Source organism: Palaemon carinicauda, chromosome 7 (assembly GCF_036898095.1).
Source record: "Palaemon carinicauda isolate YSFRI2023 chromosome 7, ASM3689809v2, whole genome shotgun sequence".
In the NCBI taxonomy this organism is placed as follows: Eukaryota; Metazoa; Arthropoda; class Malacostraca; order Decapoda; family Palaemonidae; genus Palaemon; species Palaemon carinicauda.
The window spans coordinates 64,754,000-64,766,710 of NC_090731.1; the positions used below are offsets into that span (position 1 = coordinate 64,754,000).

Here is a 12,711-nt window from a genome sequence, read left to right on the forward strand (position 1 = left end):
TAAGGCCACACAGGGCAGTAAGAAATATGACTGCTAATTATGCAAAGGTAGTTTATTCAAAGTAAACACTACAGTAATTATGATCATAGAAGGAAGTTCATAGATGCAAGAACACATTATTATTATTATTATTATTATTATTATTATTATTATTATTATTATTATTAGGTAAGCTCCGACCCTAGTTGAAAAAGCAGAATGCTATAAGTCCAAGGGACCAAGCAAGGAAAAATAGCCCAGTGAGGAAAGGAAATAAGGAAATAAATATACTATATGAGAAGTAACGAACAATCAAAATAAAACACTTCAAGAACAGTAACGACATTAAAACAGATTTCTCATGTATAAACTATAACAAGAGACTTATGTAAACTTGTTCAACATAAAAACATTTGCTGTAAGCTTGAACCTTTGAAGTTTCAACAGTTTTACTACACAATTACTAAAAAAATCTTATACATATCAAAAATAGCCAAGTTAAATGAAAGCTAATAATGGATAAATAGTTTCAGTCAGTCAGAGTATATTTCACATATTTCCTAGTTAGTCCCAGATTATTGAAAAAATCATTCAGGTCGAAAAACATTAGTATTGTCAATGTGAGATTTAATCTGTGGACCTCAACCAATCCGATAGACATTTATATTTAAAGGAATCCATTCTCGCATTGAAAGAGTCAAATGATAATATGCATTATTTAAATATTCAAATTACTTATTTCATTTTATTAATGCATATTTTCATTTTCCATTCTTTACCCGCTATCTTCTTGCAGTGTCATACTATGTTCAACAAGGCATATGTGATGTAGTGGATTGCAGTTTGTTTTTCTTTTTTTGTGTGTGTGTGTATGGGTGTGTGTGTGTGTGTGTGTGTGTGAAAGCTTCATCATTGAATTCAATTAAACTTAATATAAAATTCAGGTCTTAAGCCAATCACTGGAGCATCAATGGCCATTCATCTCTATATGTTACTTCTCTTCCTCTTGTTTTTGAAAGTTTTAATAGTTTGTGTATGATAGATTTACTTTAATATATACATATATATATATATATATATATATATATATATATATATATATATATATATATATGTATGTATGTATGTATATATATATATATATATATATATATATATATATATATATATATATATATATATATATATATATGTCAATAAACACATTGATAACTAGGCAACCCTTTCTCTCTTTTTTTATGAAAGGACACTTCCTACTTGAGGGTATGATGTTTTCTTTTGAGTGCTATTGAATTACTAATTCACGACTTCAAACATATAGTTGCTTGGCCTAACAATACATGGACAAAAGTAAGGGATATTAGTGGTCTTATAATGGTTTTATAAATGGTAAATCTGTTTTAATTCTCTTTTACTCTGAATTCAAAAAATGGATTTAATTCATCCCTTCTACAAGTAACTATGTTGCTGCAAGAGCCTTGGAGGTTTCAAGAAAAGTGTGTCTTAGTTTTTATCTCTAAACAATTAGCAGTAATATGATTTGCATATGCATTGGGAGGACACATGACGGGCAAATTCCATAAAGGCTGACATTAGTACATCCCAGAAGGAAGGAATTTTTTGGGGGGTCCAGAGCTTCGAAATGGGGGACTGTCGTATGGTCACACTTTTGGAAGTGTCTATGTTGTAAGTATAATACCTAATGTATTTCAGTGAGTTATACGTATTTAAGAGAAGCTGATGTCAAAGAATATCTGGGAAGGGGTTCTAAGTATCCTTCACTCACCAATAATTGTGATGTGATTTTTATCAGAGTTTAATTTCACCCCACGTAATCTACTGTACATCATACTCTAAATGTTCCTATATTCTTGATAAAGAATTCAGCAACCTGGCATCTACTCTCCACAAAAGGGGTTGATCTCATTATTATTATTATTGTTATTATTATTATTATTATTATTATTATTATTATTATTATTATTATTATCATTATTATTATTATTATTATTATTATTACTTGCTAAGCTACATCCCTAGCTGGAAAAGCAGGATGCTGTAAGCCCAGGGGCTCCTACAGGGAGAATAGTGAGGAAAGGAAACAAGGAAAAATAAAATATTTTAAGAACAGCAATAACTTTAAAATATAAATATAAACTATAAATCTTTAACAAAACAAGAAGAATAAAAATAAGATAGAATAGTGTGCCAGAGTGTACCCTCAATAGCTAGCCTCATCTTCTTATATAGCCAGCTTGTTTTCAAAACCAAACCATATATCATGGGTTTATGATATAAAAAAGGCTTGAACGAGAAGCACTACCCAGGAAAACACCCTGGTTGCTATGGTGAATATTAAATGATAATTTCTTAATCCATTAATTGAAAAGTCTATTGTAGTATTTAGAAATGAAGCGCCAACTCCAATCAGTTCATGTTGAAAAAACAAATGATTTTTATTCAAAGGGTAAAGACAAAGACTAAATTTATAACTGATCATAAAAACTTCATAGTAAAAAACTAGAAGCATTTACGAAACAGTAAAAATTTGCAGTGGCAGCATGTGTACAAATTTTTCATATTTGTATTATTTAGGTATTGACAATTAATGTTATATAAAGATCTAAATGCTCCAAGAAAACAAACTCATCTCTCTCTCTCTCTCTCTCTCTCTCTCTCTCTCTCTCTCTCTCTCTCTCTCTCTCTCTCTCTCTCTCTTAATTCATTTCATTTCAAAACTTCGCATTGAAAAGGCTTTCGCCACGCAGTCCCAACAGAACATGACAAATTCCCTCATCCCTCGACAATTCTCTCCCATGGAGCTTATTCCTAATCCTCTTATCTCCAGCATTATTAATTTTTTTCTCTCCCTCTTTCCAGACTTGAGTAACAGAATTTGCTCTCGAATATTTATTTCACAGGTATAGAAATGTATTGATCTGCTTAATCTAAATATATTCTTTTGATCCTCTATTTTGTGTTCTTATAATTCTTAAAATATTTCTCGTTTTTATCCATTGTACAAGTAATTTTTTTTTTTTTACTTTTGAGAAAAATACAGAAAATATCATTAATAAATGGCACTCGTTAGTTAGTCATTATTTTTTTTCTTTATTCAAATACATACTAAACTCAAAGATTTAGTAGAATGATTACGAAAACTAGTACTGATAACACATTCATCATAAAGTTTACTACATACATCATGAACAATCCTATTGTTTTTTATCCTAAGACAAATAAAAGAAGCTAAAATTCAAGCAAAAATTTTATTTCCTCTAAAATATTTTTCCCATTGAATGTACGTATTTCTGTAAGTAATTTAAAGACCATTGCCAATACTGATAATTTATATAAAAAATAACAATAATGGAGAAAATAAAACACACTTATACAGTCACAAATAGATTAAGCAGATCAACACATTTCTATATCTGAGAAATAAATGACAAGAAGCTCTTCCCTATAGGCTAGTTCGAAGTAAGTCTGTTTAAAGTTTTCCAGATATTAATTGAAGAGCAGCTGATAATAAGATTTTCTTCTTGCTCTTTGTAAACTTACTCGTAGTCAAAGAGTTTATAGTATTCAATTGTGCATCCTAGCATGTGAGTAAGTGAGAGAGATAAATTATTTTCTTTATCTTGGAACAAAGGAAAGTTTCTCCAAGATAAGAAGCAATTGAAGTGCTAGTCTTAGATTATCAACGAAACATTTGTACTCCTGTGGCCTTTTCGAGTTGGTTTATTATTTTGTTCTTTGTTTGACTGTGTGTTGAATTTTCTTTCCACTACATTTTTACTTTTTTAGATTTCCGTAAGATTTTAGGTGACAAGGTCATCAGTATGTTAATGGGCCTGGTCCAAAATTTCATAGTTGAAATAGCTGTTCTGGAGGTCCCGTAGAGAGTATGGTTTCCCTGCCTTATAGGACCAGGAATGAAGCCCTTAAAGCAGTGGTTCTTAACCTGGAGGTCGTGACCCCCGGGGGGGTCGTTTGGGATTTCTTAAGGGGTCACAAAGGGTTCTGGAGAATAATTTATTTTTCATATACATTATACACGTATTTGAAATAGCCAGTAGGGCTTTTGCCAGTTTGACGAGTACAACACAGGTCACAAGTTGGGTGGCCTGCTGCACATTAACCATAGCCATTGTTACCAAAACAGCGTTAAATTCCCATTATAGCTCAATCGGATACTCCTCCAAGTCACGTGGTACGTGACGTGAATAACGTGATATCTGCTGAATTTTCTGTTCTACTATTTCATACAGAGGTACGTTGGCTCTCACGCGGCAAAGTTTTAAATCGCGTGCTACAACTTCGCGAAGAAATAACAATGCTGTTGGAACGTGGTCATACTGCAAAGGAGAATCTTCTTCATGAAAAGATGCAGGATGATTGTTTTGTAACAAAGGCTGCCTACTTGGCAGATTTCTTCTCGGAAGTAAATTCTCTGAATACTTCAATCCAAGGAACGTTACAATGATGCACACAACTCGGGACAAAGTGGCAGCGTTCAAGTCTAAGATTCAACTTTACCAGAAAAGAGTTCAGGATGGTGACATCACTTTCTTCACGGAGATGATGACTCTCCTAGGTTCCATGCCAGATCCCGAATGTAGTTTCCGTGAGGAGATCTCCACTCATCTTTTGGCAGTAAATGACGCCATCGAAAGTTACTTTCCAGGACTAAACGACCACTGTACTGATGCGTGGATCTATAGACCCTTTTCAGTAAAGGATAGTGCCATCAGTGATACTGATGTTGCTGCTAAGGTAGAATTTTATCAAATTCGTGAGGATTCTCAGCTTGAAGTCGATTTTGCCGAACAAGAGCTCCCAACATTTTGGGCAAAAGTGAAGGACTACTGTCCTATTCTCTCGATGCGTGCATTAACCATGTTGATTCAGTCCCCGTCAACCTACCGGTGCGAGGTTGGATTCTCAGCAATGGTTGCACTGAAAACGAAGGCACGCAATAGGCTTGTCATCCATGCTGACATGAGGTGTAGCCTATCGAACACTGGTCCTCGCTTTGATAGACTTGTGGCTGCAAAACAATTTCAACCATCACACTGAGTGAATGAGAAGTAGGTGCTAGGTTTTGTATGGTGTTGAAAAGTTCTTTGGAATTGATAATTTTATGGCATTTATAGTGGCTAGGAAAGTGGAATTTTTCAAGGTGTTTGTTCTGTGGTGTTTCCAATAAAATTGTATAGGAGTAAACCATTTTGTATGATGTTGAATAGTTCTTTGGAATTGATAATTTTATGGCATTTGTAGAGGCTAGGAAAGTGGAATTTTTCAAGGTTTTTGTTCTGTGGTGTTTCCAATAAAATTGTATAGGAGTAAACCATTTTGTATGACGTTGAATAGTTCTTTGGAATTGATAATTTTATGGCATTTGTAGAGACTAGGAAAGTGGAATTTTTCAAGGTTTTTGTTCTGTGGTGTTTCAAATAAAATTGTATAGGAGTAAACCATTTTGTATGATGTTGAATAGTTCTTTGGAATTGATAATTTTATGGCATTTATAGAGGCTAGGAAAGTGGAATTTTTCAAGGTTTTTGTTCTGTGGTGTTTCCAATAAAATTGTATAGGAGTAAACCATTTTGTATGACGTTGAATAGTTCTTTGGAATTGATAATTTTATGGCATTTGTAGAGGCTAGGAAAGTGGAATTTTTCAAGGTTTCTGTCCTGTGGTGTTTCCAATAAAATTGTATAGGAATCAAACCATTTTGTATGACGTTGAATAGTCCTTTGGAATTGATAATTTTATGGAATTTGTAGAGGCTAGGAAAGTGGAATTTTTCAAGGTTTTTGTCCTGTGGTGTTTCCATTAAAATTGTATAAGAGTAAGCCATTTTGTATGATGTTGAATAGTTCTTTGGAATTGATAATTTTATGGCATTTATAGAGGCTAAGAAAGTGGAATTTTTCAAGGTTTTTGTTCTGTGGTGTTTCCAATAAAATTTCATAGGAATCAAACCATTTTGTATGACGTTGAATAGTTCTTTGGAATTGATAATTTTATGGAATTTGTAGAGGCTAGGAAAGTGAAATTTTTCAAGGTTTTTGTTCTGTGGTGTTTCCAATAAAATTGTATAGGAGTAAGCCATTTTGTATGATGTTGAATAGTTCTTTGGAATTGATAATTTTATGGCATTTATAGAGGCTAGGAAAGTGGAATTTTTCAAGGTTTTTGTTCTGTGGTGTTTCCAATAAAATTGTATAGGAGTAAGCCATTTTGTATGATGTTGAATAGTTCTTTGGAATTGATAATTTTATGGCATTTATAGAGGCTAGGAAAGTGGAATTTTTCAAGGTTTTTGTTCTGTGGTGTTTCCAATAAAATTGTATAGGAGTAAGCCATTTTTTATGATGTTGAATAGTTATTTGGAATTGATAATTTTATGGCATTTGTAGACACTAGGAAAGTGGAATTTTTCAAGGTTTTTGTTCTGTGGTGTTTCAAATAATATTGTATAGGAGTAAACCATTTTGTATGATGTTGAATAGTTCTTTGGAATTGATAATTTTATGGCATATATAGAGGCTAGGAAAGTGGAATTTTTCAAGGTTTTTGTTCTGTGGTGTTTCCAATAAAATTGTATAGGTGTAAACCATTTTGTATGACATTGAATAGTTCTTTGGAATTGATAATTTTATGGCATTTGTAGAGGCTAGGAAAGTGGAATTTTTCAAGGTTTTTGTCCTGTGGTGTTTCCAATAAAATTGTATAGGAATCAAACCATTTTGTATGACGTTGAATAGTTCTTTGGAATTGATAATTTTATGGAATTTGTAGAGGCTAGGAAAGTGGAATTTTTCAAGGTTTTTGTTCTGTGGTGTTTCCAATAAAATTGTATAGGAGTAAGCCATTTTGTATGATGTTGAATAGTTCTTTGGAATTGATAATTTTATGGCATTTATAGAGGCTAGGAAAGTGGAATTTTTCAAGGTTTTTGTTCTGTGGTGTTTCCAATAAAATTGTATAGGAATCAAACCATTTCGTATGACGTTGAATAGTTCTTTGGAATTGATAATTTTATGGCATTTGTAGTGGCTAGGAAAGTGGAATTTTTCAAGGTTTTTGTTCTGTGGTGTTTCAAATAAAATTGTATAGGAGTAAACCATTTTGTATGATGTTGAATAGTTCTTTGGAATTGATAATTTTATGGCATTTATAGAGGCTAGGAAAGTGGAATTTTTCAAGGTTTTTGTTCTGTGGTGTTTCCAATAAAATTGTATAGGAGTAAACCATTTTGTATGACGTTGAATAGTTCTTTGGAATAGATAATTTTATGGCATTTGTAGAGGCTAGGAAAGTGGAATTTTTCAAGGTTTTTGTCCTGTGGTGTTTCCAATAAAATTGTATAGGAATCAAACCATTTTGTATGACGTTGAATAGTTCTTTGGAATTGATAATTTTATGGAATTTGTAGAGGCCAGGAAAGTGGAATTTTTCAAGGTTTTTGTTCTGTGGTGTTTCCAATAAAATTGTATAGGAGTAAGCCATTTTGTATGATGTTGAATAGTTCTTTGGAATTGATAATTTTATGGCATTTATAGAGGCTAGGAAAGTGGAATTTTTCAAGGTTTTTGTTCTGTGGTGTTTCCAATAAAATTGTATAGGAATCAAACCATTTTGTGTGACGTTGAATAGTTCTTTGGAATTGATAATTTTATGGAATTTGTAGAGGCTAGGAAAGTGGAATTTTTCAAGGTTTTTGTTCTGTGGTGTTTCCAATAAAATTGTATAGGAGTAAGCCATTTTGTATGATGTTGAATAGTTCTTTGGAATTGATAATTTTATGGCATTTATAGAGGCTAGGAAAATGGAATTTTTCAAGGTTTTTGTTCTGTGGTGTTTCCAATAAAATTGTATAGGAGTAAGCCATTTTGTATGATGTTGAATAGTTCTTAGGAATTGATAATTTTATGGCATTTATAGAGGCTAGGAAAGTGGAATTTTTCAAGGTTTTTGTTCTGTGGTGTTTCCAATAAAATTGTATAGGAGTAAGCCATTTTGTATGATGTTGAATAGTTCTTTGGAATTGATAATTTTATGGCATTTATAGAGGCTAGGAAAGTGGAATTTTTCAAGGTTTTTGTTCTGTGGTGTTTCCAATAAAATTGTATAGGAGTAAGCCATTTTGTATGATGTTGAATAGTTCTTTGGAATTGATAATTTATGGCATTTATAGAGGCTAGGAAAGTGGAATTTTTCAAGGTTTCTGTTCTGTGGTGTTTCCAATAAAATTGTATAGGAGTAAACCATTTTGTATGACGTTGAATAGTTCTTTGGAATTGATAATTTTATGGCATTTGTAGAGGCTAGGAAAGTGGAATTTTTCAAGGTTTTTGTTCTGTGGTGTTTCCAATAAAATTGTATAGGAGTAAACTATGGTCACCCTGTAATTTTTTTTACTTGACCCTTTGACAAGGTTCATTATTTCCAAATCTATTTTAGGGGGTCATAATAATACTCTGATTAGTCCCGGGGGGTCATGGGATGAAAAAGGTTAAGAACCACTGCCTTAAAGTAAAGTAAGTTCTGTTCAAGGTGAATTTATGCCAGGAGAGTCATTTTTAATGAACATTTACAAAAATAGAGAGATTAGATCAAGATAGGAGGATATACTTTCTTTCTATATAATTATTTTACTCTGACAAAATAGATTTATTTTTCAAAATTGGATATTAGTTCAATATCTTATTTCTTTTTTAAAATATAGTTTTTATTCTTATTTATCAGTGACTGAATAGTAAGTGAAATTCCCCACATCTTTTTAAGAATATAAACCAACGAAGAGAGAGAGAGAGAGAGAGAGAGAGAGAGAGAGAGAGAGAGAGAGAGAGAGAGAGAGAGAGAGAGAGAGAGGCAGTAGTAAGTTTACAGAACCGTCAATGATGAAAAGAAACCCAAATTAGCAAGGAATGTGTACAATTGTACCTTCAAACAAACAGGTGTTTTGAAGAACTTCCTGTGACATCAAGATGAGAGGTAAGTTAAAGAAAACGCAATAAAGAGGGGATAATAAAACAATATATTCTCCGAAAAGGGCACACAAGGAAAGCAGAGTTGCCAGTATGGCCTTTTTTCAGGGCAAACAAAAACTCAAATTTGGCCTTTTTTTCAATTGGTTGGCCTTCAGTAATATGAAAAAAGCGTGCTTTAAATACTATATATTTGGCTTTTTTCAACTAATGGGTTGGCCTTTTGAAGATTCTGTTGATTAGAAGTTGGCCTTTTCGATTTAGAAAAACTGAGAACACTGGCTTAAGCAAAACCTCGCAGATGATTATTCCAACTTGTCGACTGCGCCAAATGGCAGATCCCGAATCCATTTGTGGTGGCAAGATGAGGTTTTAAGGAAGCGGTTTTAATGCTTCCATAGTACGAAGAAAAGGAGGGAAAACGAGAAGAGAGCAAGGAGAGTAGGAGAAGGAAAGGAGAGGAAAAAAAAAGAAAAGAAGAAGATAGAAAGGTAGGGAAAGGCTAGGGGTAGGAGGAGGAGAGTTTTTCCATATAGAAAGTTAAATGAAAAAGCTTATCCAACGTTTGGATGGGATACATGTAATAGAATATTCCGAAAAGTATCACATTTCTTTTTGCGTGAATATATTTCGTGCGTTTTGTGAAGGGGAATGATTGTTAACGGTTATCTCTCTCTCTCTCTCTCTCTCTCTCTCTCTCTCTCTCTCTCTCTCTCTGAATATATATATATATATATATATATATATATATATATATATATATATATATATATATATATATATAAACACTATATATATATATATATATATATATATATATATATATATATATATATATATGTATATATATATGTATATATATATATATTTATATATATATAGATATATATATATATATATATATATATATATATATACATATATATATATATATATATATATATATATATATATATATATATATATATGTATATATATATATATATATATATATATATATATATATATATATGAAAACCTTGATATCTTAAACAATATAAGAAACTCCTAGTCTGATAAAATGTCAATCATTATTTTTTTATACCAAAACAATTTTTTTTTTCAAATAGCTACATTTGCAGAGCATGTTTTATGGGTAAAATCATGTCACTCACTGCACTTGGGGTGTGCACAATGAAAATCCACGTTATTAATGTTGTACTGGGTTATCAAAATCAGCCAAAAAAAAATCCTCTTCATTGGAATACCTGAATGGTTTATTGAAACTGATGTGAAATTGATTTACCTACCAAGTTGGTAAAGAGCACCCCTGCTTTGTTAAACGATCATATTCTCTCTCTCTCTCTCTCTCTCTCTCTCTCTCCTCTCTCTCTCTCTCTCCTCTCTCTCTCTCTCTCTCTCTCTCTATTCAGTCTCGTTTAATCTTTAGTTTTTTTTATTTCAACGTATTCAATCATTCGTTTGTTGCTATTTCAACCCTAAAATATTTTTTTTTCTATTTTAACTCATTCAATCTTTAGTTTTCTGCTATTTCAACATATTCAATGATTTGCTTTTCTTTCTATCAACCCATATAATCTTTTTTTTTTGCTATTTCAACTCATTCAATAATTTTTTGCTATTTCAAACCTCTCTCTCTCCCCCTCTCTCTCTACCAATTTTGGAGGATATGTATAACGTCACATTAAAATGAGCAGTATCCATGGAATGCCTCGTTAACTAATAGCAGTATCAGATTTTCCAGTGATTTAGCATCCTGGAAATTAGAGCAAGCAATATCGTCCATCAAAAGGTAATGTATTTCGTAATGACTTGAATGTCTATTAAGAGAAAAAAAAGATTCAGGTTTCATATAACAGTTTGTTATTCAATAATATTTTCTTCATCATTTATGTTAACTAATGACTTTTTGTAATCATATTCTTTTTAAAATGCAGTTTTTTTATTCTTTCATTCCGAGCTGTGATGGTATATATATATATATATATATATATATATATATATATATATATATATATATATATATATATATGTATATATATATATATATATATATATATATATATATATATATATATATATATGTATATATATATATATATATATATATATATATATATATATATATATATATATATATATATATATATATATATATGTGTGTGTGTGTGTGTGTATGTATGTATATGTGTGTGTGTGTGTATGTGTGAACTACAAGTACGTTTTATTATCGAATTCACTCTGCCTTGAGAACAGAGACCAAAGGAGGAATTAACTTTATGTTATTAGCTTATAGTCAGCCATAGGTTTGAACAAATACCAAGTCCAAACTGAGGTTACAGCGAATTGTCTTTACCAGATAGACTGCAAATAGAGATAAAAGTTGATTATAACTGTTCCAAATATATTTCTGTTGAATTACGTTTTGTACTCAGAATAGAAAAGTGTTGATTTATTTTACAAGTACAAACCTGATTTGACAGAAATATGTATTGAAGAGTTATAATAAACTTTTATCTTTCTTTGTGGTCTAGTTGGTAAAGACGAGTCTCTGATCTTGAGGCAGAGTCAATTCGATATCAAAAAGTATTTGTAGCCTATATGGATGAATGAAAAACGCACGAGTATATATATATATATATATATATATATATATATATATATATATATATATATATATATATATATATATATATATATATAAATATTTATCTATCATATGATTGCATGTATAACTTCGAAATATGTACATATTACCTTTCTTTAAAGGACTAAAGGAGGGTAAAAGTCAGTGTGGCACATCTGAATCAAAACTGAGAAAAAAATTATGGATTGGGAACCAAAGTTTGGCCACCCTTGGTAATTACGTTCGATTGTCAATTCTACACCAGTTGCTTTGACTTCCTTAGCTCGAGGGTGTTGAAGTAATTTGGGATCATGGTAGTACTTATACCATTGTCATTGGATACTTTGTTTGTTTGCTTCAAAACTCCTGATCCCAATGAAATAGGAAAAGTTTTGTATTTAACGTTTCTTATATAGCGTAATTTAAAAGTTTGTAAATAAAAGAATTGAGTTTTGTCTTTCTGCCTCAATCTATGAACTTATTAATCAAAGAGAGAGAGAGAGAGAGAGAGAGAGAGAGAGAGAGAGAGAGAGAGAGAGAGAGAGAGAGAGAGAGAGAGAGTGAGGGAATATATTAAATTAAAATTGAAGACATTATCATTAGTGATGAGCGAAATTAGTATTCTAGGAGACGGAAGGTGGAAGACAGTTTATGAGTACATTCCAAGCAAATAAAAGAACAAGTCCTCCAACCCTCAAGATTTGGCAGGTGGGATACATCCATAATTCAAACAAAGTTTTCTTTGATTTGCAAGAAATTTTGTAATTAGTAATATTTTCTCATCAACGCCACTTAATTAAAAGATTAATAAGGTTTGGAATTAGCAATGGTTTCTTATCAACGCCAGTTGATTATTGGATTAATAAAGTTTGGAATTAGCAATAGTTTCTTATCAACGCCAGTTTATTAAAAGATTAATAAAGTTTGGAATTAGCAATGGTTTCTTATGGACGCCAGTTGATTATAGGATTAATAAAGTTTGGAATTAGCAATATTTTTTTATCAACGCCAATTGATTAAAGCTTAATAAACTATAGAATAGATTGAAGATTCTTCTGTATTTCATTCAAAACTGGTTCCATGTCTTATTTTATTTCTTTTTAT

General features: G+C 31.4%; 1 protein-coding gene across 1 annotated transcript; it reads left to right on the top strand.

Moving 5' to 3' along the window:
* The first annotated feature begins 4,461 nt into the window (after positions 1 to 4,461).
* Positions 4,462 to 5,058, top strand: LOC137644331 (SCAN domain-containing protein 3-like). Its single transcript, XM_068377320.1, has one exon. It carries the CDS (start codon positions 4,462 to 4,464, stop codon positions 5,056 to 5,058), a length of 597 nt encoding a protein of 198 aa, XP_068233421.1.
* Positions 5,059 to 12,711: the final 7,653 nt, after the last annotated feature.